Genomic DNA, 26,509 nt, shown 5'->3' on the forward strand with positions numbered 1-26,509 from the left:
GCTCACACCTGTAATCTCACCACTTTGGGAGGCCCAGGCAGGAGGATCACCTGAGGTCACGAGTTCAAGACCAGCCTGGCCAACATGGTGAAACCCCGTCTCTACTCAAAATACAAAAATTAGCCGGGTGTGGTGGTGGGTGTCTGTAATCCCAGCTACTTGGGAGGCTGAGTCAGGAGAATTGCTTGAACCTGGGAGGTGGAGACTGCAGTGAGCTGAGATCATGCCACTGCATCCCAGCCTGAGCAACAGAGCAAGACTCTGTCTCAAAGAAAAAAAAAAAAAGTTTTTTAAAAAAACAATGAAAAATAACAAAACATAAATACAAAGAGCTATTTACATAGCATTTACATTGTTAGATGTAAGTAATGTAGAGATCATTTAAAATATACAAGAGGATGTGTGTAAGTTATAACCAAATACTACACCATTTTATATCAGGGACTTGAGCATCCACAGATTTTGATATCTGCAGAGGGTGGGGGTGCCAGGGTTGGGGGGTCCTGGAACCAACATCCCATGGATACCAAGGGACGACTGTATGCATCTCCTACTACTGGTTCTGTTTCTGTGGTAGAACCCTGACTGACACAATCAGCCATGCTCTGGATGTTTCTTGGGCATTCTCTGATCTCCAGAATGGGAAAAGCCTCCTGAATTCTTCCCTGGGAGTCAGGCCTGCCTGCCTTCCTTTCCTTTCTTCCTCCTGGAGAGCTTGTACCTCAGAAATCTGGAAGGCCTCTATCTCTGAAGAGCACCATTTTCCTTCATCTGTCTAGCTCGTCATGCATTTGCTAGATATTAACAACTCTAATGAAGCCTAGCTTCTCCAATGATAGCTTTATTGCTAGACTTACTCTTTGTTTTAGCCATAGGGAGTTATCTCTGTCCAATCCCAGAAGTTTACCATATTCCCTCCCCTTTCTCCATCTCAAGTCCCACTTTCTCTTCACCACCTGTTAGACAGACTGAGAGCTGTCTCCCAACACCCATTCTCCTCTTGTTCCATGGCAGTAGCCAGCCCATGACTTTACAGGATAAAGACTAGATTTTTCAAACTCTTTTTCACGTAAGTGCAACTAGGTTATAGCCAAAGGAATAGAATAGATGCAATGTGTCCAACTTCCAGGTTGCGCATTAACAGAAGGGCAGTCCCACCTCTCCCTTTTCTTTCACCTTCCAAATGGCCAAAATATAGACACAATGATGGGCCATACTGGATTTTGTGGGCCACAGCACCACCCAAAAGGGAGTGGAGAAATAAGAGACAGCAAGCTTCAGACCTATACTGCTACCTGGACTTCCATCTGGTTTATGACACTGATTTTTTTTTTTTAATCTCTGCAGCAACAGCCAAATTTTTTTTTTTTTTTGAGATGGAGTCTCGCGCTGTTGCCCAGGCTGGAGTGCAGTGGCGCGATCTCGGCTCACTGCAACCTCTGCCTCCCAGGTTCAAGCGATTTTCCTGCCTCAGCCTCCTGAGTAGCTGGGATTACAAGTGCGTGCCACCACGCCCGGCTAATTTTTGGTCTCCAACTCTGACCTCATGATCTGCCTGCCTCGGCCTCCCAAAATGCTGGGGTTACAGGCGTGAGCCACTATGCCCGGCCAACAGCCAAGTTTATATCCTAACCAACACACCAACTGGCCAAAAGAATAACCAGCTCCCCCAACCCGCTCTTCCCCAACCTAATTATTATATTGGATTGTCTTGTTACCAGGCTGTTCCTCCTCCTTCCCACCCTTAAATATGGTTGACCCCCTCTCCCACTGGGTCTCTCCTTGAATCTGGTCTCTCTATGCTGTCTCCCTTGGAAATCTCATCCACTCTCATGGAAAATGACTTAACATGCTTCTAATCCTAACTCATCTCTGAGTACCAGGTCTGCTTATTGGACTTCTCATTGATCAATTACCAGTACCTCAGACTCTGCATGTTTAAAATAAAACTCACTTTCCTCTCTCTCACACACACACACAAACACACACACACATTCACCATGGGGGTAAGTAGGCAACCTGTTCTCTTCTTGATCTCCTTATTCAGGTAAATGAAATAAATGACACCACCATCCTGCCAAGAACCCAGGCTTAAAACTACAAATTCAAATGCTTAGAGACCAGGCAAGAGGCAAGGGACAAGTGGTAACTGTGGGGAGCCAAAGAGCTGCTGACCAATCTGAAAAAAGCAGCCACAACTTGCTGATCTCTGGCATGTAAATATTAGCCTAGTGCTGTTGGGTCTTCTGATCTTCCAAGAGAAGTAAAAAATCTAGATTTTATGTTTTATGTGATCTCTCTAGATTGTACAAACAAAACAAGAAGCCATCTTGAACTGGTCAATATGTAAATCAAAAATTTAAAAACATATTTCCTATTTCTAAATAAATGTCATAAAATGACAATGTAATTTGTAGCAAAAATAACTTGACAGATCTTTCTAATATGTCTAAATCATTTTTTGGTTTTTGGAAGTTATGAATCTTTTGATACAGTTGTCACTAGATTCTGCCCCTGTATGGGGTGATGATTTGACATAGGAAGCAACATCGAATTGTTCCAACAACTTCCTCATTAAATGGATAATCATTAAATGAATTAAGTAGAGAATTTCCTTAATATCAATGATACTGTTTTTAGTGTTGAATCCTCAGTTTCTTATTAATAGCAATTAAATTTAAACATTTTATAGACTTTATAATAAAGTCTAAGAACATACAGAACTGATTCAATATCTCCGTTATTGACTAAGTCACAAAAATCACTTATTGAAATATCTTTTAACTTACTGGCTTATTCACTATGTTCTGTTCACTCTCAATTCATGGAGCTTCACAAACCAGGGGGCTTTATTTCAAGATTCAAAAAATTGAAAGGGCTTAAAAGTTTATTACATTTTTCACTTTTGTCACCAAATACATTGATTTATTAGAAAATCCAATAATTTTTCTCTTGGAATTGATACTTCACTTTTTTTTTCAAACAGGATACCTATTTTTTCTTATCCATATTAACTTCCACTTGTTTCAAACTTCCCTTTGTTTACATATGTCCAGCTGCTTTACAGTTTATTGAAATAATGTCAGCTCTAATAGCTAAAACATGTTTTCTTATAAAGCTAAAATAAATACTGCTGGGCACGGTGGCTCATGCCTATAATCCCAGCACTTTGGGAGGCAGAAGTGGGCAGATCACTTGAGGTCAGAAGTTTGAGACCAGCCTGGCCAACATGGCGAAACTCCATCTCTACTAAAAATATAAAAATTAGCCAGGTGTGGTGGCGCACGCCTGTAATTCCAGCTACTTGGAAGGCTGAGGCAGGAGAATCACTTAAACTCAGGAGATGGAGGTTGCAGTGAGCTGAGATCATGCCACTGCACTCCAGCCTGGGCAACAGAGCGAGACTTCATCTCAAAACAAAACCAAAAAACTCTAAAATAAATACTGACATCTCCATTAAAATATCATTTATTAAGGCCCAAACTCTTTAAAATATATTTTTCAAACAGCCACTGCATTTGTTTCCATTACAGTGAACATACAGAACTTACTGACTTCCACCACAGTGGTTATAGCTCAGGGGTAGAGCATTTGAATGCAGAACTTACTGACTTCCACATTGCTTTTGCAGACCTAGCACTGCAGGCTTGTCCATCAAGGTTCAATTTGCACTACTTAATTTCATTATTTCTGCTATTTGGTGTGTGGTAGTAAATACAGTTTATCAAGAAAAGCATGAGTTCCCTGACTTGTATTGGTTTATCCAAAATTGAATTTGATAATTTAGTGCCAAATTAAAACATCCACATTTTTCCTAAACTTTTGGCTGAAACTCCATAACTCTCTCTAGAATTACATTAGCATTTTTTGTGTAAAATCCAGTGACAATTTTCTTATTTGGTACAATATTCCAATTACATCTTTATGGAACTATATCTCAAATGTAATTCTTTCTTGTCTACTCACAATAAAAACAATATAGTGTACTAAATGTTTCCCAGTGTCATAAGATCAACAAAAACCATTATATTAAAAAACCTTTAAATTTGCATTTTAATTATTAAAACACATTCACATAAAAAATGAAGCTTCTTAGATGATTTTAAATACACCTCTTTGATTTACATATTTTTCAAAAAGCTGTTTTCTCATTTGGGTACATCTGGTTTTTAACAGGTGGGTCCAGAATACAATGGCGTGTTCATATCAATATTAATCCTTTTGAAGTTCTAGTAAATGTGTGTGAAATGCTCAATTATACTTAACTATATAGTAGTGCTAAAAATTCTGACAGTACCTTCTAAATCTTTTTTTTTTTTTTTTTTTTTTTTTGAGACAGAGTCTCGCTCTGTTGCCCAGGCTGGAGTGCAGTGATGAGATCTCGGTTTACTACAACCTCCATCCCCCAGGGTTCTAGCCATTCTCATGTCTCAGCCTCCTGAGTAGTTAGGATTACAGGCACGCACCACCATGCTGGGCTTTTATTTTTAGTAGAGGCGAGATTTCACCATGTTGGCCAGGCTGGTCTCGAACTCCTGGCCTCAAGCGATCTGCCCACCTTGGCTTCCCAAAGTGCTGGGATTTCATAAGCCAGCCAGCTTGGCCCTAAATCTTTTTGATTGCTTTATCTCCACTCTGATAACCTTTTTGGGAGTTCTAAGTTTTCAAATACTTAATTTATAAAACTGATTCTATTCTTTCAAGTTCTTTTCTCATCGATAATCACAAATTTTCTTCACTTACACAAGCTTTAAGAGCATTCTGACGAAATATATGTTTAACACTTTGATCTTTTAACAATAGAACTTCTGAGCACTAAGTACCCAACATTTCGGTCACTAGCAATGTCACTCAAATTTTTGGTTGAAAAAAATTATTTTTTCATTACAAAACTATAGATTTTATGTAATAAAGTTTATCTTATAAATTATAAATTTTATTTTGTGCTGATTCTTAAACAGTATCAAAAGAAGTTCCAGGCTGGGATTCATTATTATTATAAATTTGTTTGTTCTTCTGCAGATATCAAGATTTACATTTATCATACTTAAAAGTATTAAAAATTTATCCAGATTTTTGTTGTCTCTTTCATTCTAGGTGGATGTTTCTAATATTCTATAATAAAATCTTAAATGTATAAATATAAAACACTGCATACCTATTTTCCAAAGAATTAATGTATGTGCTTACAATAGAAGTATTTTATTATTTTTTGAGACAGAGTCTCACTCTGTCGTCACCCAGGCTGAAGTGCGGTGGTAAGATCTCAGCTCACTGCAGCCTTGACCTCCCAGGCTCAAGGGATCCTCCCACCTCAGCCTCTCCAGTAGCTGGGACTACAGGCATGCGCCACCATGCCTGGCTAACTTTTTTTTGTATTTTTTTCTAGAGACAGGGTTTTGCCATGTTGCCCACGCTGGTCTTGAACTCCTGGGCTCAAGTGATCCTCTTGCCTTGGCCTCCCAAAGTGCTGGGATTACTGCTGTGAGCCACTGTACCCAGTCCAATAAAAGTATTTTAAACTAGTGATTCTCCTAAAGCAATTAGTGATTTAACACATGTAACTTGGCTGCAGTCCCTGCAGTGACACAGGCCAGATTGTGTCATAATGTGGAAACAACAGGAGGCCTGTTATCAATGATACTGACATCCTACAACTATTAGCACAAACCAATGAGTTTATATTAAAATTTCTATTATTAACTAATTCTAACACTTATTATAATTACTATACTACTTACCCTCGAAATATTTCAACATTTTAACCATCAATATGGTGCAGGGTGCATAATGGCTAAATATCGGATCTAGTCTATATGCTGAACTTAGTCCAGGGACTGCCAGTTTCAGCTTCAAGCCAGAACTCCAGAAGAGATCATCAGTGGGTCCTGGAAGTGAAGATGGGTTGCATTTCAGACTCTGAATAAACAGTCAATGTCTTCTTTTTCCCCTTTTTGGTGGGGGATGGATATCAAGTGATGTCACACCTAGACCACTTCACTGAAGTTACCTGCCTGTTCCCAGTATTCCTTTGAATTTTCCACCAGTGGGTTTGTATTCCAAAAAAGACTTCCTGTCCTATCCAACTTTCTGAGCCAAGGATGTACAAAACCTGATTATCTGCTAGAAATGGGTGAGAATGGAAAAATCCAAATAGTTGACACCTAAATTAAAAGCAAAAAAGCATCTTGCCACATATGTACCTCCAAATTCTACCTATCCTGGTCAAGGTTTAGCTCCATGAAACCTTGCCTGATCCCACAAGGCGTGCCCACCTCCTCCCTGCTAAATGCTCACAGCATTAAGTCTATTTCTGTTAGATGACATCATACCTACTGACTACAGATGCCTTAAAGTAAATTCCAACCCCCAGCCCCAGAATCCCTTGCCCTACCCGTTATCCCCCTTTCCCACACCGATCTTGGGCAATCACACCACCATGCCTTGCCCACAACAGTCTCCTCAACCTGTTCCCTCATTCCTTCTCGCCAGAATCTATCAAGGCTCCGCAGAAAGGTACTCTCCCAGGAGGCCTTCCTGAATTCTTTTGTGAGGCAGAATACTTCCCGAGCTGCCCCGGCCCTTCTCCGGCCAAGTCTCTCCAGAAACTCATCCCATTCGGTCTCAGATGGAAGGGGTCCCACACCCACGACAAGCCTCCGGGTTTGCTTAATGACTCAAACAGCGAGGGTGCTCGGTAAGCCCCACCAGCCCGCGCCCTACTCAGCAGGTAATGACGGAGACCTACGAGGTGACGGGCGCCGCGGTCGACGCTGGGACAAGGTCCCTGCTCCAGGGAGCTTACGGTCTATTCACTAACGTCAAAGAGCAGTGAGTGCTGTTCCGTGTATGGGAGCCACCAGGGTCTCCGCCTGCCGGCAGGGCCACGCACGCACTCGACGCTTCGCACCTGCCTCAGTTTCTCCGTAGGGCCGCACCGCCCCGATTTCCGGAGGCGTGACACACCCTCCCCGCGCGCTCTCGCGTTACCAAGTCTGCGCAGCCGCACACCCCCAGTCCCGGCGTGCCCCGCGCGCCAGGCTCCTTCCCGACAGGCCCCAGGAGCCCCGCTGCATGCCGGGGCTTGAGGTCTCGGCGTAAGCGGCGCGGCGCGGCGGCCGGCGGGCGCGCGTGGCAGGAAGCGGAAGCGACCCGAGGCCCGGCCCCGGCCCCGGCCCCGGCCCCGCCCCTCTCCGTGCCGTGCCGCTTGCCGCCGGGCTAGCACTGACGTGTCTCTCGGCGGAGTTGCTGCGCAGTGGAACACGCTGGGCCGCGGACAGCGTCGCCTCACGCGGAGCAGAGCTGAGCCGAAGCGGGACCCGGAGCCCGAGCAGTCGCCGCCATGGCAAGTGAGTTCTGTAGGGCAGCCCTACTGAGGCCGGGACGGAACAGATCCCCCTTCCCCACACCCGTGCGGTCGGGCGCCCGCCGGTCAACCCTGACCGGCCCCCTGCAGAATGCAGCCCGTGCCCCCGGACCTTCTCGAGTATCCCCACGAGTCCCGGGTGCGGCCGGCTCCCCTGGCCCCTGCTCTCACTCGTCCTGGGCAGAGGGCTTCCCTGGGTAGCGCAGAAGGTTACTTCGCTGTGTCCCAACTCTTCCTGTTTTGTTTCTCCCATCAAAGTCAAATTTCTGGAAGTCATCAAGCCCTTCTGTGTCATCCTGCCGGAAATTCAGAAGCCGGAGAGGAAGGTAAGTACCCCAAATCGCCAACAAAGAAGGTTTCAGGAAACTGTCTGGACTCTGGAAGTTTACAGTATGATTAAAAATGGCTTCAGCACGGCAATGGAAACTCTCTTTTCTCTTCCCTTGGAGTGTAGTTATGCTCTGTTATTCCGGAGAGCTGTCGAAAGGTGACCTGGTTGTGTGGAAATTTCCACTGAAATCACTGTGCTTTATTTGGAGCATCTTTGGTGGATGTTGCTCCGAGAACAAAGCCTCCGGTTGCCCTGTCCCAAAAATGGATCCGGGCCGTGAATGAATAAGGCCTCAGTTAGGATAGCAGATTGAGTTACCCTCCCTTTTTCACCTCCAACGGGAGCAGATCATGGGTTGGTTTTTTTTTCCAGGAGATGCCCTTTGTATCCAGCTGCTAAAGGGAAGGGCTGTCACTTTAGTATTTACAAATTATTTTGTACCTTTTATGTAGGCTGTCACAATAGGGAGAATAAAGGCTATTCTTTTGTGAAGTCTGCTGCTTTTTACAGCTGGTGTATTAAAACAAGGAAAGATTAAATGTAGAGCTGTGTTGAATCAAATTGTGTGGAGTGAGTGTTGCCAGTGTAACTACAGCTATCAAACAACGAAAAAAAGTTTTGTTAGGTTCCTAGGTTAGAGAGTGGGGAATAAAATGTTTGTGTCCTCACATTATTTTTCAAACTGTTGTTAAAGCATTCACATGGACACTTAGGTTCTTGGAATCCACTTTCATTTTTTTACTTAAAATAGTTTCATATAAATGCCCACGTGCTGCTTTTAATGGACGAATTTGTAAAGCTTTACCCCCTCAATTCCAGTGTAGCGAAGGGGTATGGCTCTGGAGACAGGCAAGCCTAGGTCCCACCCTTTACGTAGCGTGTTAATAGCTACGTGACCTTGGCCTTGTAACTCAGTGTGGTAGATGGAACAAGGGAAATATGTGCAAGGTATAGCAGTGGCTCAGGAAGGGATTAACTCTGGGAGACATGATGTCTTAAAGTGGTTTTGAAGGAGAAATAGAAGTCTCCTTGAAGGGATGGAAAGGAATTCCAAGTAAAAGGAGTATATAGTTTGCAAAGGCATTGGTGACAAGAGTGTAGCATATTTGGGTGGGAGTTTATTAGATGTAGTTCCTATTGATAGAACATAATGGTAGGTGGGGAACAATAGGAGATGAATAACAAGGGCCAGACATGAGAATGTCACTTTGGAAGAAAGGAAGAGGACTAGAGTTGGTTTAGAGGCTTTTCACATCAGAGGATGAACTGTGGTACTGAGCAAGAATGGATTTAGGGGCTACTAAGAAGCAGAGGAGACAGGACTTGGATAAAGAGCTTTTGGGGTTTTGATGTTAAATTTGATTGTAACCAGGAGAGAGGACTTGGTGATTAAAAAGGGAGTCTTGAAAAAATTATCTGCTCTTTGTTTCCCATCAAGATTCATTTCAGACAGGTTAGTCTGAAATGGCATTGCCTTCTCTTGGCCACTTTCTAATTTCTTAGTGTGGTGGAATGGTAGGTGGGAAGAGGAGCATTCTCAAGAGAAGAAGAATCCTGTGAATGCCCCCAGCTTTGGAAGGAGTATCTGAACACTGATTCACACCACTCTTGTGTGGCCGTATGACTGTGTCCTACTTTGCCTGCATGTATAGTTAGAGGACTGTGACTCCAGTTCTGGCCAGAGGGCCAGGAATGCTGACTCAGTGCCTGCCTAGAAGTGTTTTTAAAGAACACAGTTTTGTTCACTTAATACTGTCAGTCTCTCACAAGGTATTTCAACCTCAGAATCTTCCGTCTGTACAATAATTAATGTTTGTTAAGCCCTCCAAAGCCATTAATGTAATGTAGGCAGCAGGTACTAGTGAAGACACTCAGTTTCAGAGGCAGAAAACCTGGAAGAGTTCCCACTCTACTCTTTAGTGACAGAGGCTTTGGGTGGGAGGTCAAACCTTTCTAATGATAATAGTCATCTTTACAGCGATTCTTGTCACCTATGCAACCTATGTACCTGAGAAGATGTGAAAATCCTTAAACAGATGTTACTAGTAGGTTAAACGTGCAACTCTCCTGCCCTTCCCCAGTGTTGTTTATTACACTGTTTTACCCTTAATTCATAGAAAATACACTATTGAGCAATTCCAAATTACTTGAATCTAGAATAACAAGGTTTTGTGACTTAAACTCAAATGAAAAGTGGTTGCTCGTGTGTTTTACAAGTCATGTTCTATTGTGACATTCTTTGATCTTGAGTCTTAACTGTTAATGCTAATGGTTAAAAGCACAATTTGGGACTCAAACTCACTTTAGCACTGGGGTTTGGGACAAATTATTTAGCTCTTCTAAGGCTCAGTTGTAAAATAAAGGTAATGCTCTGTGGTGTGAGGTGAGCTGGGGTGATGCCTGTAGGTCCTTGCATTGTGCTCTGCAGAGGAAGTTACATAGTACATGGTACTTATGTTTGGTACATGGTTTAGCTTCTCTGCTGAACAGAGAAAAGGGTCTGGTTGGAGTCCATTTTTAGAGAAAGGGGTCTGATTGGAGTCCATTTTTATTAATTTGCTTTTCAAAGTAACTCCCTGCTTTAATTCATTCTCTTCTACTCTAGATTCAGTTTAAGGAGAAAGTGCTATGGACCGCTATCACCCTCTTTATCTTCTTAGTGTGCTGCCAGGTAAGCTCAGGCTTGTATTTCTTACTGGGGAGGAGGATAAAAGTGGCTGGAAACAGGAGTGCTGACTGTTTTGCTCTTTGCCTGTTCCCAGATTCCCCTGTTTGGGATCATGTCATCAGATTCAGCTGACCCTTTCTATTGGATGAGAGTGATTCTAGCCTCTAACAGAGGTAGGACTCTGGCTCTGTCTTTTCTCTGTAGAGTGTGGGCTTATCTAGCTTCACTTAGTTAAATTATAGGCTTTGGCTTTGTATGGAACCTAGAGAGTGACTTGGAAAATAGAGCGAAGAATGTTAGTGTGCTGTGTTGAATAGCGTTATTAAATGCTGAGTTCAGCACCAAGGCATACCATCATATTTGGAATTGTATTTGAATGTAGTACAAAACCTGTAATTACAAGATAAGTCTATGCTATAGAGAGAATAAAAAACATGGAAAAACTAGAATACTTTTTGAATACCTGAAATGATGACATTTCCATTGATAACATTCTTCAGAATATGTCATTTGTTTTTCAGCTGTATCTTTTTCATATCTATAGGTTACACATAGTGTCAAAAAATATGTAACAGTGTTTTGTATCCTCTAACCAGTTACTTATGGGACTGGGGAGGATTCTGAATGTGTAGGTTGATACTGCATTTGATTAACTCATTTAAAAAATATAGTTCAATTCCAAATCAGTTGGAAGTATAGCTCATTTTAACACAACGGGAAGTAGAGGCTTATTCACAACTAGATACAATTGTACAGGCTCCCTTTCCAGACTCTGGAAATTATTTGAGTGTTATCCTTTTTTTATTAACTGATGAAGAGACGAACATTTCTTATCTCTAAAACCAGAATGAATCTGTTTATGGTGAATTTAAATGCAGCAGTCTGTTTAGACACCATGTGACTTCCTAAACAGAATAAGCTGTTGCCTGGCAGGCTGAACAGAATGAATTGAATTATATACAATCGTTGGTATTTTGGGGTTCTCTAAATTAAATGCAGCTAGGAAACTGAAATACATTGGTTTTATATAAGGGGTACCCAGTCAAGTTTTGCTCATTCATTTTAAAAATAATGTACTACGTTTCCAAGCTAATATTGACTGTTTGCTTCCCCGTTTCCTCAAGGCACATTGATGGAGCTGGGGATCTCTCCTATTGTCACGTCTGGCCTTATAATGCAACTCTTGGCTGGCGCCAAGATAATTGAAGTTGGTGACACCCCAAAAGACCGAGCTCTCTTCAACGGAGCCCAAAAGTGTAAGAAAGATTGTGAATAATCTGATGTCTATAGTTGGAAAATTTGAATTTGCTGTAAGATTTTGGCATCAGTTTTAATTTTTTAATTTTTTTATTTTTTTGAGATGGAGTCTTACTCTGTTGCCCAGGCTGGAGTGCAGTGACGCAGTCTTGGCTCACTGCAATCTCTATCTCCCAGGTTCAAGCAATTCTCCTGCCTCAGCTTCCCAAGTAGCTGGGATTACAGGCGCGTGCCACCACACCCAGCTAATTTTTGTATTTTTAGTGGAGACGGGGTTTCACTACGTGGGCCACGCTGGTCTTGAACTCCTGATCTTGTGGTCCACCCGCCTCGGCCTCTCAAAGTGCTGGGATTATAGGCGTGAGCACCATGCCCAGCCCAAACAGTTTTTTCTTTTGTGCTGTAACCTCCTTGGCCTGCCAACCCTGCAGGAGCTCCATGGTCTGTGTTAGCGTTGAGAAAGCACTTCTGGTAGAGCAGAGGTGCTAGGTGCTGGGTGCTGGGGATGGGCTGGGCAAGGCAGGGGAGAGTGTCTGGAGTGCCCCTGAGGCCTGTAATGGAGGGGAAGGATCAGAGCTTGGAGGTCTTAGCACCCTTGGCCACCATTTCATTATTACTTAGATGGAAGTAATGGCTACTTCAGAGCTGTCATAAGGATTAAATAATCACTGTCACAGTGCCTGGCACATAGTAGTTATTTGGCAAGTGTTTTATAAAAGAATTTAACTGACCGGGCGCGGTGGCTCACGCCTGTAATCCCAGCACTTTGGGAGGCTGAGGCAGGCAGATCATCTGAGGTCAGGAGTTCAAGACCAACCTGGCCAACATGGTGAAACCCCGTCTCTACTAAAAAATACAAAAATTAGCCAGGCATGGTGGCAGGTGCCTTAATCCCAGCTACTTGGGAGGCAGAGGCAGGAGAATTGTTTGAACCCAGGAGGCAGAGGTTGCAGTGAGCTGAGGTAAAGCCATTGCACTCAAACATGGGGGACAAGAGCAAGGCTTCTCTCAAAAACAAAAAACAAAAAAATAGAGTTGAACCGAAGAAAAGGTGATCCTGTTAGTTCAGCTGTATAATTTACCAGCTCTGTGATACGGGGAAAAGTTAGATGATAGCTCTTACGTTTCAGTTTCTTCCTCTGTAAAAATGGGGATAATAATGGTATTTGCCTCATATCTAATAATAAGTGTTACTAGTAACAATTACTAGTCATCAGAATTAGCCATATTTAGCCTCTGTTTGCTGAAAAACATTAATTAGGAAATGATATTTACAGTCTCCTACCCAGTCGTCTTTGCGTCTACACCAGCATGTTTTACAGATCTTAAATTAGTACGGTGAATAATTGAATGAGAAATACATCTATTTAAATTTGTCAGTTTTAGATAAAAATTAGGATTTTAAAATACACACATGTGGCTGGGTGCGGTGGCTCATACTTGTATCCCAGCACTTTGGGAGGCCAAGGCAGGATGATTGCTTGAGGCCAGGAGTTCGTGACTAGCCTGGGCAACACAGTGAGAGAGACCCCGTCTCTACAAAACAACAACAACAGATTAGCCAAGCGTGCACCTGTAGTTCTAGCTACTAGGGAGGCTGAGGTGGGAGGATCACTTAAGCCCAGGAGTTTGAGGCTGCTAGTGCACCACTGCACTCCAGCCGGGGCAACAGAGCCTGTCTCTTAAAACAAAACGAAAAACACGAAGAAAACAAAAAAAGTACAAGCACAAATTGGCTGTTTTCTCTTTGGTCTTGACAATGTTTTGAATGTTTTCCTGCATTGAGAACCAATTGTTGTGGAGCACTTTTTAAAAAGTCAAATAGGGACTGTATTTGATGGCCACTTTGGAGTACAATTTATTTTACATGGCAGATTAAATAGGAAAACTGAAACTGAAGGCCAGACCATACTTAGAGGACCCATCTAGTACTGTGGAACTTGTCAAATGTGTCCATTCCCTTGTGCCTAACAGTGAAATAGAGTGAGTTGTAAGAAATTAAGACATCCTACAAAAAGGAAAGCTTTTGCTGGGCGTGGCTCATGCCTGTAATCTCAGCACTTTGGGAGGCCGAGGCGGGTGGATCACGAGGTCAGGAGATGGAGACCATCCTGGCTGACACAGTGAAACCCTGTCTCCACTAAAACACAAAAAATTAGCTGGGTGTGGTGGCACATGCCTGTAATCCTAGCTATTCCAGAGGCTGAGGCGGGAAAATCGCTTGAACCTGGGAGGTGGAGGTTGCAGTGAGCCGAGATCACCCCACTGTACTCCAGCCTGTGGTGACAGAGACTCCATCTCAAAAAAAAAAAAAAGGCGGGGGGGAAGCTTCTATTAGACCAAAATAACTTGGTACCTAAGGGAATGGGAAGAGTAACCAAACTGATAGTATGTGAGGTTTTCCTTTTAAAAGCACATTAAATAAAAACTTGAGAAGGGATCACTTTACCCCAAAGCTAATAATTCTGTCCTCTGGACCCAGACCTGGATGGTGAGCCTAGAGAGGTGGCCCAAATCTGTAGTTCAGCTCTGGAGCCATCCAGACCCCAAGTGCCTGACCTTGAGTTTGGGTGCTGCAGGTGTGACATCTCCAGATTGTGTCTCTGGATGCTGTCAGGAGTAGGTTCTACTCCCTGATTTTCTTCGAATAGAATAAATTTTCCAAGTTTCACTTTTACTCCTCCCATGATTAAAAAGCAAGTGAATCTAGGAAAGGTGAAACTAAAGAACAAGTGTGCTTTTGTTAAAAGGCTTTTGATTCATCATGTACTTTGCTGATGTGATGGTTTAGCGCGTTCTCAGCCGAGCCCCTTGGAGGTAGTATCACTGCTCTTCATCTTTGTTCTCCCCCGTGCCTGGCATTGAGTGGGTGTTTCTTAATTGTTTCTTTTGCTCTGTGTAGTGACCCACTTGGAAAACACTTCTTTCTTTCAATTCTAGTATTTGGCATGATCATTACTATCGGCCAGTCTATTGTGTATGTGATGACTGGGATGTATGGGGACCCTTCTGAAATGGGTGCTGGAATTTGCCTGCTAATCACCATTCAGGTAATTATTATGCTAACATCTCCCTCTGAGTAGCCCCTCACACTTACCTACAATTCTCACATAACGAATCTCAAGCACACCTAGAAGGAACTCCTACTGAAAGGAAGCAGAAGCTTAAGACTCTGTGTTAGCCCTCTGAATTCAGCAGAGAAAGGCTTTACTGACCACTGTCTGGGGCTGAGGATGTGATCTCACTCCGTCTTCAGCAATTGAGAGAACCCAATTACTGAAGGATGGAACCATGTCCATGAGGAGCAGTAACACAGTCTTGTATTTTTGAATTTTTACAGCTCTTTGTTGCTGGCTTAATTGTCCTACTTTTGGATGAACTCCTGCAAAAAGGATATGGCCTTGGCTCTGGCATCTCTCTCTTCATTGCAACAAACATCTGTGAAACCATCGTATGGAAGGCATTCAGCCCCACCACTGTCAACACTGGCCGAGGTAAGGGCCCTGCGCTCCCCTGGTAGCGACAGCTTTCAGCAAAAACGATTGAGCAATGCAAAGCAGAAGACAAAAATCCCCCTATTCCACAGAAAAATAATGTCAGTTTTAGGTTTATCTCTTCTGATTTTTGGGTCCATCTGCAATAGGCTTATAATTATAATGATACCTAACTTGCACTTTTCATATAAAAATATCTCCTGGACGTTCGGCATGTCAGAATACACAATGCTGCCTCACTTTTCTTAGCACAGTATAAGCTTATATTGCAATGATAAAGCAACGTTAAGTCATTTCCAGGTTTTTTTATTGTTAACATTGAAACCATGACCGTCCTCATATGTTCACCTTCGTATATTTTGGCAGCTGCTCTCAGTGAATAAGTTTCTAAAAATGAAATTCCTAAACCAAAGCACTTGGTCATGCAAGGGGCAGCATTCTGAAAAAGGCCTGAACTTGGAGCTTAGCACCTGCGTTCAAATCCTGGCTATTCCTGTTAGTCGTACATATGTGGCTTTGGGCAGATTCCTGCACCACTGAATCTTAGTTACCAGGATGCAGTGAGAAGCAACATGAAATTACGTGATGCCTGGCTCCTGGTAGATGCATATCAAATATTAGCATGCTGTGCTACATCCACCAAGTACCGTGGAAATCTTGTAACAGCATGTTTTTAATAAAAAGTTCAAAACATACAAGGGAAGCCTTAGAGAGTGTGACTTATTAGGGAAAGGAAATAAACATTTTTTGACACTATCTTCTTCACTGAGGAGCATTCCAGGAGAAATAATCATGCATATTTGAGAGTTTTCTTTTAATTGAATGTTGGAAACAGAGTCCTTGGCCTCCAGAGACCACATTATCTCATTAATGAGACAGAAAACTGGTCCCCAGACAAGTGAAGGCTGCATGTGCCTAACAGGTTTCAAAGGAGAGTGGAGCTTGAGGTAGGGAGCCATAGAGAAGAGTGGGCAAGATCACATTTGATGCTTCCTCGAGTACTTTGTATAAATTTAGGAAATCCAAGGTAAATTGGGAGAAGCAGGTCCGGAAGGCAAAGTTTGACAGGATGTGAAAAGGCAGGAGGGGGAAGGCATTATAGGAGTTCAGGTATTTGTCAAGACCATCGTGGTGACTGGCCTTTGGGGAGCACGTGAGTGGGAAAGAAGTGAAGTCAGAGGGGAGCCCCTGGTGGTGTAGCAGCCCAGTAGTAGCTGCCAGAAGCTCATGTTCCATTCTGCAGCAGGGCATTGAGTAATGGGAGCCAGAGTTTGGAAGGAGTGATTTGCTTTGCACTGAAAGGCAGAGAGAGCAGCTAGGTGTGTACAGCAGTAATCCAGCCCCAACCAAGCCATCCTACAGGAGAGCATTGTGTGAGGGCATTTGGAGGAAGCAAGTTAAGAGAGGGGACCAGAGAGGCACTTTCAAGGTGGGGGAAAACTAAGAAGCAATGGTAGGTTTGTCTGGCCTTGAAGTCAGTGTGTCTAAATGTCAGTTGCTCATGTTTGGGACCTGGCTGACACGAGATGCATTCAGGAAGGGCTGTGCCCCATGGCCTGCATGTGGGCAGTGAGTGGTGCTAGAGGGAGAGCCTAGGGAGCGGCAGGGAGAGCCACACAGAGGGCACAGCTGGGACGGCAGCTTTGCAGCTGTGCCTGGAGATGTTGCAGTTTGGCTTGGGACGGGGGAGGCTGTTGAATGAGATTCTACAGGCAGAGAGAGTAATCACTGCTGCTTCTCTGGGCATCAGGAACAATCCAGAACTGGGAATTAGTCCCAAATTTGAAACCGTGGGGAAACAGGCCGGCCTCGTCACACAGGACCAAAAGGTGGAAAGGATGGGAACTGACGAAAGACCACCACAGGGTGAGATGAGGACATGATGGCCAGTTAGGACATGGTGTCTCTTTCACAGAAGCCACAGCAGAGGAGGTCAGTGGTCACATTGGTTAGATGGTCTGCCTAACATGTCATCTCTGAATGGTCTAGGAAGATGTAGCAGGTGGTCCTAGCTATCACATGTTAGAAACTTGGGAACAGTGCTTTTGAGTTCTTTAGTTTCACCTTTTCCTAGATTGACTTGCTTTTTAGTCATGGGAGGAGTAAAAGTGAAACTTGGAAGGTTTGTTCTATGAAAGGAAAATTAGGGAGCAGAACCTACTCCTGACAGCATCCAGAGACACAATCTGGAGATGTCACACCTGCAGCACCCAAACTCCATGTCAGGACTTGGGGTCTGGATGGCTCATGAGCTGAACTACAGATTTGGGCCACCTCTCTAGGCTCACCATCCAGGTCTGGGTCCAGAGGACAGAATTAATTAGCTTTGGGGTAAAGTGATCCCTTCTCGAGTTTTTATTTAATGTGCTTTTAAAAGGAAAACCCCACATACTGTCAGTTTGGTTACTCTTCCCATTCCCTTAGCTACCAAGCTATTTTGGTTGAATAGAAGCTTTCCTTTTTGTAGGATGTCTTAATTTCTTACAACTCACTCTATTTCACTGTTAGGCATAAGGGAATGGACACATTTGACAAGTTCCACAGTACTAGATGGGTCCTCTAAGTACGGTCTGGCCTTCAGTTTCAGTTTTCCTATTTAATCTGTCATGTAAAATAAATTGTACTCCAAAGTGGCCATCAAATACAGTCCCTATTTGACTTTTTTTGTTGTTGAGACGGAGTCTTGCTGTGTCACCCAGGCTGGAGTGCAGTGGCGCCATCTCGGCTCACTGCAACCTCCGCCTCCCGGGTTCAAGCAGTTCTCTGCCTCAGCCTCCTGAGTATGGGATTACAGGCGCCCACCACCATGTTCGGCTAATTTTTTTGTATTTTTAGTAGAGACGGGGTTTCACGATCTTGGCCAGGCTGGTCTTGAACTCCTGACCTTGTGATCCGCCCGCCTCAGCCTCCCAAAGTGCTGGGATTACAGGCGTGAGCCACCGCGCCTGACTCCTATTTGACTTTTTTAAAAGTGCCCCTCAGAGTACCGATACCATGACCCCGCACTGCCCACAGAGACCCTGTCTCTGGAAGTAATGCCAGTTTCCTGCCAGTAGAAGCAGCGTGAGTTGCCAGGCTTCCATTATGGGATGGTTATGCCGTCCTGGAATGGCAGAGGTTATCACTTGTTTGTTTGTTTCGCTTTTTAGTTTTTTAACTTAAGTAAATTTCTTGCTAATGTCTAAATCTTAGGCCTTAGTAATGCGCCACACTCCCCACCTTCCTCTCACTTGTTACTCACTTGTTGTCTGGTTCTCAGATTGGGTCCCCTTCCTGTATCCCTCAGTCCCTCCGTAAGCTCACTCCACCCCTAGGCCTGCCTCCCTCAGGAGCTTCTCCTGGCAGGGTGTGATTTGGATAGGACCACATGGTGGACACAAACACATCCTCTGTACTTGTATCCTTGGTGTGAGAAGCAGAGAGCTGGAGCCTCCCCACTCACCAGCCAGGGGCAGCCTGCACTTCAGAGCTGTTGAATGGGTACTTGTAATTCTCAGGATTTTCCAGGAAAGTAGATTTGCCAGCTCTGAGCCCCCTCTTCAGTGGATGACCCCTTTCAGCTAGAGTTCAGCAGAAACTCTAGCTTTTATTTTTATAAATTATCTTTTATTTTTTTTTATTTTTATAAATTATCATCATTCCACACCTCTGATGGCCACTGACTCATGTGCCTAAGAAATGAGACCAGTTAATTTTAACAAGTGGAATAGTGGTTGGGTGCTGTGGCTCACACCTGTAATCCCAACACTTTGGGAGGGTGAGGCGGGAGGATTGCTTGAGGTCAGGAGTTTGAGACCAGACTGGGTAACATAGTGAGACCCCAACTGTACAAAAATAAAAAATTAGCCAGGCGTGGTAGCACGCCTGTAGTCCCAGCTATTCGGAAGTCTGAGATAGGATCACTTGAGCCCAGGAGGAAAAGGTTGAGGCTGCAGTGAGCTGCGTCCACTCCAGCCTAGGCAACCGAGAGAGAGAGAGACCCTATCTAAAATAAAAACAAAAACAAACCAGAATAGCCCGTTTCTGTAGTTTGAATTCTCTACAGAAGAGAAGTGAGGGATGAGAAGAATACATGCTGTATCCCTGTGGCTATGGGCACCATGAGTCTAATAACTTGTTTGTTTTCCTCTTTTTATTTTGTCTGCTAAGAAGGCTAGAAGCAAATTGAGTTGCCTGTTTGTTCCTTCACATGTGTCTCCTCCTTTGCCAACAGGAATGGAATTTGAAGGTGCTATCATCGCACTTTTCCATCTGCTGGCCACACGTACAGACAAGGTCCGAGCCCTTCGGGAGGCATTCTACCGCCAGAATCTTCCCAACCTCATGAATCTCATCGCCACCATCTTTGTCTTTGCAGTGGTCATCTATTTCCAGGTGCGTCCAGATCCAACCCCAGGGAGTTTCCGTGGTCTGTGGCGTGCACTGTCATCGTATTGTGTTGAAATGATGAGATGGTATTTGAAGGCAGCAGGTTTCCAGATGAGCTGGACAAGCACATTCATTGAGTCATGGGACCTGCCATTAACGAAACAAAATTAAGGCAGTTCTAACATTTGTGAAATCATGTTCCTTTGGGTTGGGCCTATCGACAGGTAAGAAGATACATTTTTTTAAGTTCTTAGTTCAAGAGAAGCAAAAAGTACTCTAGCTCTGAATCCTCGTTGCTGTCTTATAGAAAGTTTGTAGGATATTTATAGGTAACTTCTGCATCTCGGGAAAGGCCTATCTCTTGAGGTGTCTTACCTTTAAAAGTATTCCATCTCTTAAACTTGCTTCTGAGTAAGAGACCTGAACTGCCAGTTGTTTTCCTGTAATTGGATTGATGTTTGTATTTTTTGATGGTCCACTTTGAATTTTGGTGTTTATTAAAAAGAAGGGACAGAGATGAAAGGCAGTTTGATGTTTGTGAAAGGTATTTATACCAGCTACATGCTTTTCCTGTTCCTTCTGCTGAGACAGCCAGATTCCTGCTTAATAAAAAGCTAACTCTTTAGGGGCTTTGCCAGAATTTGCAGTCAGATCATTAAGAATTTAATTTTTTTTTTTTTTTTTTGAGACAGTCTCGCTTTGTTGCCCAGGCTGGAGTGCAGTGGCACGATCTCGACTCACTGCAACCTCCGCCTCCCAGGTTCAAGCGATTCTCCTGCCTCAGCCTCCCGAATAGGTGGGATTACAGGTGCCTGCCACCACACCCGGCTAATTTTTTTTTTATTTTTAGTATAGACAGGGTTTCACCGTGTTAGCCAGGATGGTCTCAATCTCCTGACCTCGTGATCCGCCTGCCTCCACATCCCAAAGCGCTGGGATTACAGGCGTGAGCCACCGCACCTGGCCTTAAGTATTTAATTTTTAAATCCTCTGTGTTCCGAGCCTTGTTACAGGTACTGGGAGCTCACAAAAATAAACCCTTTCTAGTCTCCAAGGGTTTCAGAGGGAGAAGTTGTATTCCTAGAAAAGTTTAGTTTCTGTTTATGATTAAAAACACCGTAAGGAACTATTGTAAGGTGTGAGGCCACTGCTGTAGTGGCCCTGCCTCAGAGCCAGTGTAAAAGCTCAGGAAACATCACCAGCTAGAGAGAAGCGCCCTTGGGATTTGGCTGTGTGGCCTCCAGGCTTTTCTCCATATTCCACACAGATGTGGATGTAATGTGATAGGCTCTGTCTTTTGGAAAAAAAAAAGTGGGGGTGGGGATGATTCCACCGTGCTTGCTTTCATGTTTTATTTTGTGTGAGACAGGGTCTCGTTATGTTGCTCAGGCTGGAATGCAGTGGCATGATCTCGGCTCACTGCAGCCTAGACCTTCTAGGCTCAAGTGATTGTCCCACCTCAGCCTCCTGAGTAGCTGGGACTACAGGCGCACACCACCTCACCCGGCCAGTTTTGTTTATTTTTTGCAGAGACAGAGTCTCACTGTGTTGCCCAGGCTGGTATCGAACTTCTGGGCTCAAGCAATTCTCCCACCTCGGCCTCCCAAAGTGCTGGGATTACAGGTGTAAGTCACCACGCCTAGCCTTCAGTGTATTTTTAAACCAGCTTTTCTGGGCCCCTTCTGGATGTGCCCCCAAGTGCAGGAGTGCAGTGGTGGGTAAGGAGTGGGCACGAGCTCTCAGAACTGGGAGCCCCGGAACCAGCACACAGGATTTCCTCCCTTGTGGCCCACTGGATAGTCCCCGGCTGGGCTGTGCTTCTGTGCAGGAGGCTGGAATGAGGCAGTGAAGGGGATTTGCTTCTGTTTGGCTTCTCAGGGCTTCCGAGTGGACCTGCCAATCAAGTCGGCCCGCTACCGCGGCCAGTACAACACCTATCCCATCAAGCTCTTCTATACGTCCAACATCCCCATCATCCTGCAGTCTGCCCTGGTGTCCAACCTTTATGTCATCTCCCAAATGCTCTCAGCTCGCTTCAGTGGCAACTTGCTGGTCAGCCTGCTGGGCACCTGGTCGGTAAGTAGGCTCTTTGAAGATGAGCTAGCAATGCAGCTAGTTGCAGTGGTTTCTATTAGTGTCTTGCTCATGAACAGATATCTCATCCAAAGATATTTTCCATTGTGCCTTTTACAAATTCAGCACATTAAATTATCTTTTCAGTAAAAAAATTGTACTGTGGGCACCGAGTAAAATTGCATTCTTTCATCTGCTCAGAACTGTTTTTGCCTTGATGCTAAAGTAAAATGAAGGAGCACTCACACGCGTTTGGTTTCTTCTTCCCCAGGATACGTCTTCTGGGGGCCCAGCACGTGCTTATCCAGTTGGTGGCCTTTGCTATTACCTGTCCCCTCCAGAATCTTTTGGCTCCGTGTTAGAAGACCCAGTCCATGCAGTTGTATACATAGTGTTCATGCTGGGCTCCTGTGCATTCTTCTCCAAAACGTGGATTGAGGTCTCAGGTTCCTCTGCCAAAGATGTAAGTAGAAGCAAAACTTTCTGGAAGGGTGATGAAAGTGTGACTGGTATAAGGGGTGTGGACTTGTCACCTCATCATAAATAGTGGTCTGTGACACATGCAGATAGATCGTCCTCCTTTAGGGAGCAGTTCAGAAGCTTTAAGGGCTGACAGATGGAGTCCAGCAGTAGATCAGCTGTGGGTATGAGTATCTGAATCCACACTGTAAAGTTAGACTTTGTCATATGACTTCCTTGCAGCAGTTTTAAAGTTCTCTGTATGAATATTGTCAGTGCTGGAAGAGGCGATCTGTAACTGTTTGGTACCACTTGGAATGCCTCTTTCTCCTTCAACCTCCAATTCCAACTTCTCCCCTGTGGGCACCCTGCAGGTTGCAAAGCAGCTGAAGGAGCAGCAGATGGTGATGAGAGGCCACCGAGAGACCTCCATGGTCCATGAACTCAATCGGTGAGTGGTGGTCCCAGGTCCCCAACCTCCCATCTGTGGACCTGTGTTGTTTCTTTCCACGCGGGGCATCCTGATAGGCCCTAGCACTTACTGGATCACTAAATCTTATCCTTGGATTACAGGACAGAATTAAATGTTAAATATTTATAAACTTACTAAGTGCTGGACACTGGTGACGTAAAAATAAACACAGCCCCTTTCCTCCAGAGGTAGTCACTGGGTAAGGAGGTGGAAGCATGTGGCTAGGCGGGTAGGAGACAGTGCGGTAAGGGTTCTGAGAGCAACAGCTGTAAGCGGCAGCAGGACCCTCACCCTGGCTCATGCCGGTGGGGTGCTGAAGAGAGCGCCCTGGAGGAGGGTCACTCTGAGCTCAGAGCAGGCAGGTCCTGGCTTCTGAGTGCATTTGGGGGCCTGCGGTGGCGGTAAGGCTAGAGAGGCTGGCAGTGGCTGGGCACGGAAGGGGTTGATGTGCATTTGAAGCAGGGCAGAAGGGATGGAGTCTGCAGTCTCTTAGGAAGGTCAGTGCTAATACACGAAACCACGCTAGAGAGGGAGGGGGGAGGCCACATACCTGCCAGGCTGTGGCGAGAGTTTGGGCCAGAGGTGATGGTGCCAGATACAGCCGTCCCCTTGGGGATGGAGCAGTTACGTAAGGAAGGGCAAAGTACAGGTGACCTTAGATGCTGCCACAGCATTCTTCAGTCTGCACAGTCCTCATTACAACTACTCATCTCTTCCATCGTCACTCAGAAGCAGCCACAGACACAGACAAATGAGCATGGCCATGTTCCTACAAAGCTGGCTACAAAGTCAGCTGCAGACCAGGTTGTCCTATGGGCCTTACCTAAAGGAAGCAACCACAGGAAAAGCCAGAATTGCAAACTTCAGATCATTTTCTAATCCCTAGCAGGGATGGTAGGCAATTTAGTTCATTCTCTTAATATTAAGCTGCTGGATTTACAGCACTGTGCAGTAGAAATAGAATTCAAGTCACATGTAGTTTTTTAAATTTCTAGAAGTCACATTAAAAAAATAAAAAGAAACAGGTGAAATTAATTTTAATATATTTAATCTAACCTAGTATATCCAAAGTATAATTTCAACATTATAATTAATGTAAGAAAAACCATGATGAAATATTTTACATCCTTGTCTTCAGATCTTCAAAATCTTGTGTGACATCTCAGTTTGGTCTAGTCACAGTCCCCTGGCCACGTGTGGCCAGTGTGGCCACTGCCTGGACAGCAGCGCCTTGGCCTAGAGCGCTAGCATGTTAGTAGATGACTGACTTTCTAGGAGACAGCAGAGGGGCCTTTGAGGCATTAGGTCCCAAAGTCTCAGGTGAGCATGTTGGCCGCCTGGCTCACGGGGAGCTCTGTGGGTGTCCGGGAGCTGACTGTGTCCCCTCCCCCAGGTACATCCCCACAGCCGCGGCCTTCGGTGGGCTGTGCATCGGGGCCCTCTCGGTCCTGGCTGACTTCCTGGGCGCCATTGGGTCCGGAACCGGGATCCTGCTCGCAGTCACCATCATCTACCAGTACTTTGAGATCTTCGTTAAGGAGCAGAGCGAGGTCGGCAGCATGGGGGCCCTGCTCTTCTGAGCCCGTCTCCTGGACAGGTTGAGGAAGCTGCTCCAGAAGCGCCTCAGAAGGGGAGCTCTCATCATGGCGCGTGCTGCTGCGGCATATGGACTTTTGTTTAATAATGTTTCTGAATTTCGTATTCTTTCATTCCACTGTGTAAAGTGCTAGACATTTTCCAATTTAAAATTTTGCTTTTTATCCTGGCATTGGCAAAAAGAACTGTGAAAGTGAAATTTTATTCAGTCAACTGCCAGAGAAGTGGGAATGGTATAGGATTGTCCCCAAGTGTCCATGTAACTTTTGTTTTAATCTTTGCACCTTCTCAGTGCCGTATGCGGCTGCAGCAGTCTCACCTGTTTCCCCACAAAGGGAATTTCTCACTCTGGTTGGAAGCACAAACACTGAAATGTCTACGTTTCATTTTGGCAGTAGGGTGTGAAGCTGGGAGCAGATCATGTATTTCCCGGAGACGTGGGACCTTGCTGGCATGTCTCCTTCACAATCAGGCGTGGGAATATCTGGCTTAGGACTGTTTCTCACTAAGACACCATTGTTTTCCCTTATTTTAAAAGTGATTTTTTTGACGACAGACTTCTTCCAAAAAAGAGGGATGGCTTTCCCAGAAGACGTTCCTGGCCATCTGTGGATTTGTCTGTGCACCTATTGGCTCTTCTAGCTGACTCTTCTGGTTGGGCTGAGTCTGCCTGTTTCTGCTAGCTCCGTGTTTAGTCCACTTGGGTCATCAGCTCTGCCAAGCTGAGCCTGGCCAAGCTAGGTGGACAGACCCTTGCAGTGATGTCCATTTGTCCAGATTCTGCCAGTCATCACTGGATACGTCTCCTCACAGCTGCCCTATCAAGGGGAGACATTGTGGTGGCTATCAGACATGGACAGAAACTGACTTAGTGCTCACAAGCCCCTACACCTTCTGGGCTGAAGATCACCCAGCTACGTTCAGAGTTTTCTTACTGTGCTTAGGACTGCACACAAGTGAGCAGATGCCATCGACTTCCTTTCTGCGTCGCCAGTGTCGTCAGCAGAGAGAGGACAGCACAGGCTCAAGGTCGGTAGTGAAGTCAGGTTTGGGGTGCATGGGCTGTGGTGGTGTTGATCAGTTGCTCCAGTGTTTGAAATAAGACTCGTGTTTATGTTTGGAATAAGTTCTGTTTGTGCTGACAGGTGGCCTAGGTCCTGGGGATGAGCACCCTCTCTCTGGCCTTTAGGGAGTCCCCTCTTAGGACAGGCACTGCCCAGCAGGAAGGGCAGCAGAGTTGGGTGCTAAGATCCTGAGGAGCTCGAGGTTTCGAGCTGGCTTTAGACATTGGTGGGACCAAGGATGTTTTGCAGGATGCCCTGATCCTAAGAAGGGGGCCTGGGGGTGCGTGCAGCCTGTCGGGGAGACCCCACACTGACAGTGGGCACACAGCAGCCTGCGAAGCACAGGGCCACTGCCACAGCCCGGCAGAGGGGCACGCTCTGTCCAGAGACCTCACTGGCAGTGCTAGCCAGGAAACAGTGACCAAGGGGCAAGAAGGGACTTGCCTAAAGCCACCCAGCAGCTCAGCAGCAGAACCAAGATGGGCCCTAGGCCCAGGGCTTACCACCCTATCACATGTGGCCTTGTCTAGACCCAGTCCTGAGCAGGGGAGAGGCTCTTGAGACCTGATGCCCTCCTACCCAAGTGGTTCTCCCACTGCCCTGTCCGCTCTGCTGCTACAGAGGGGCAGGGCCTCCCCCAGCCCACGCTTAGGAATGCTTGGCCTCTGGCAGGCAGGCAGCTGTACCCAAGCTGGTGGGCTAGGGGCTGGAGGGCGCCAGGCCTCAGGAGGAGCCCCATAGTCCTGCCTGCAGCCTGTAACCATCGGCTGGGCCCTGCAAGGCCCACACTCACGCCCTGTGGGTGATGGTCAACGGTGGGTGGGTGGGGACTGACCCCAGCTTCCAGGGGACTGTCACTGTGGACGCCAAAATGGCATAACTGAGATAAGGTGAATAAGTGACAAATAAAGCCAATTTTTTACAAGGTACTTGGTCATGTTCTCTTAATTTTAAATTAGATTTTATTCCCAAAAAGGCCAGTGAGGCGCAAAGCTTGATTGCAACTTTGTGTGTGTCAAAGGCTTGGCTGGGGCACTCAGGCATTTTGCCTGGAAAAGTTCCCTTCTGATGATCATGTCAACCTGGTGCTCACATTTGTGATAAAGTGATATGGGTGCTGGGCCACATGTGGAGCTGCTGCAGGGCTTTGCCCATGAGGCAGAGTGCACTGGCTGTCCCGTGAGAATGCAGAGGCCTCCGCTGAGCCAGGGTGCTTGCCACCCCGTGGAAGAGTGGGAACCTTCTAGCAGGAGCCTAGGGCCCCATAACTTGGAGCCCTTTGAGCCTCAGCTCCAGTACCCAGCTGGTGATTGGAGAAGTCTTAACTTGGTTGTGAGGCTGGCCTCAGACCCGACCTGTAG

The 26,509-nt window shown here is 45.4% G+C and overlaps 1 protein-coding gene across 2 annotated transcripts; it reads left to right on the forward strand.

Moving 5' to 3' along the window:
- The first annotated feature begins 503 nt into the window (after positions 1 to 503).
- SEC61A1 (SEC61 translocon subunit alpha 1) lies at positions 504 to 26,077 on the forward strand. 2 transcript variants are annotated; one of them, XM_063630226.1, is made up of 13 exons: positions 504 to 5,894; positions 6,493 to 6,697; positions 7,625 to 7,692; positions 10,303 to 10,368; positions 10,460 to 10,538; positions 11,490 to 11,621; positions 14,563 to 14,672; positions 14,963 to 15,116; positions 19,330 to 19,490; positions 21,363 to 21,560; positions 21,829 to 22,020; positions 22,391 to 22,467; positions 23,882 to 26,077. In XM_063630226.1, exons 1-13 carry the CDS (start codon positions 5,817 to 5,819, stop codon positions 24,066 to 24,068), a joined length of 1,707 nt encoding a protein of 568 aa, XP_063486296.1. In that variant the 5' UTR covers positions 504 to 5,816; the 3' UTR covers positions 24,069 to 26,077. The 2 variants fall into 2 exon arrangements, with proteins under 2 accessions (XP_063486296.1, XP_055115729.1); XM_055259754.2 differs by lacking the exons at positions 504 to 5,894; positions 6,493 to 6,697 and adding an exon at positions 7,050 to 7,349.
- The last annotated feature ends 432 nt before the right edge of the window (positions 26,078 to 26,509 follow it).

The sequence above is a fragment of the Symphalangus syndactylus genome, chromosome 21 (genome assembly GCF_028878055.3).
Source record: "Symphalangus syndactylus isolate Jambi chromosome 21, NHGRI_mSymSyn1-v2.1_pri, whole genome shotgun sequence".
NCBI lineage: Eukaryota > Metazoa > Chordata > Mammalia > Primates > Hylobatidae > Symphalangus > Symphalangus syndactylus.

What these genes read in the sequence shown, in the direction of transcription:
- SEC61A1 (XM_063630226.1), top strand. Translation starts at nt 5,817, where the DNA reads ATGCTGAACTTAGTCCAGGGACTGCCAGTTTCAGCTTCAAGCCAGAAC. An exon ending in TTCAGAAGCCGGAGAGGAAG is followed by an intron (nt 7,693 to 10,302) that starts GTAAGTACCCCA and finishes CTTCTACTCTAG; the next exon opens with ATTCAGTTTAAGGAGAAAGT. An exon ending in TCTTCTTAGTGTGCTGCCAG is followed by an intron (nt 10,369 to 10,459) that starts GTAAGCTCAGGC and finishes GCCTGTTCCCAG; the next exon opens with ATTCCCCTGTTTGGGATCAT.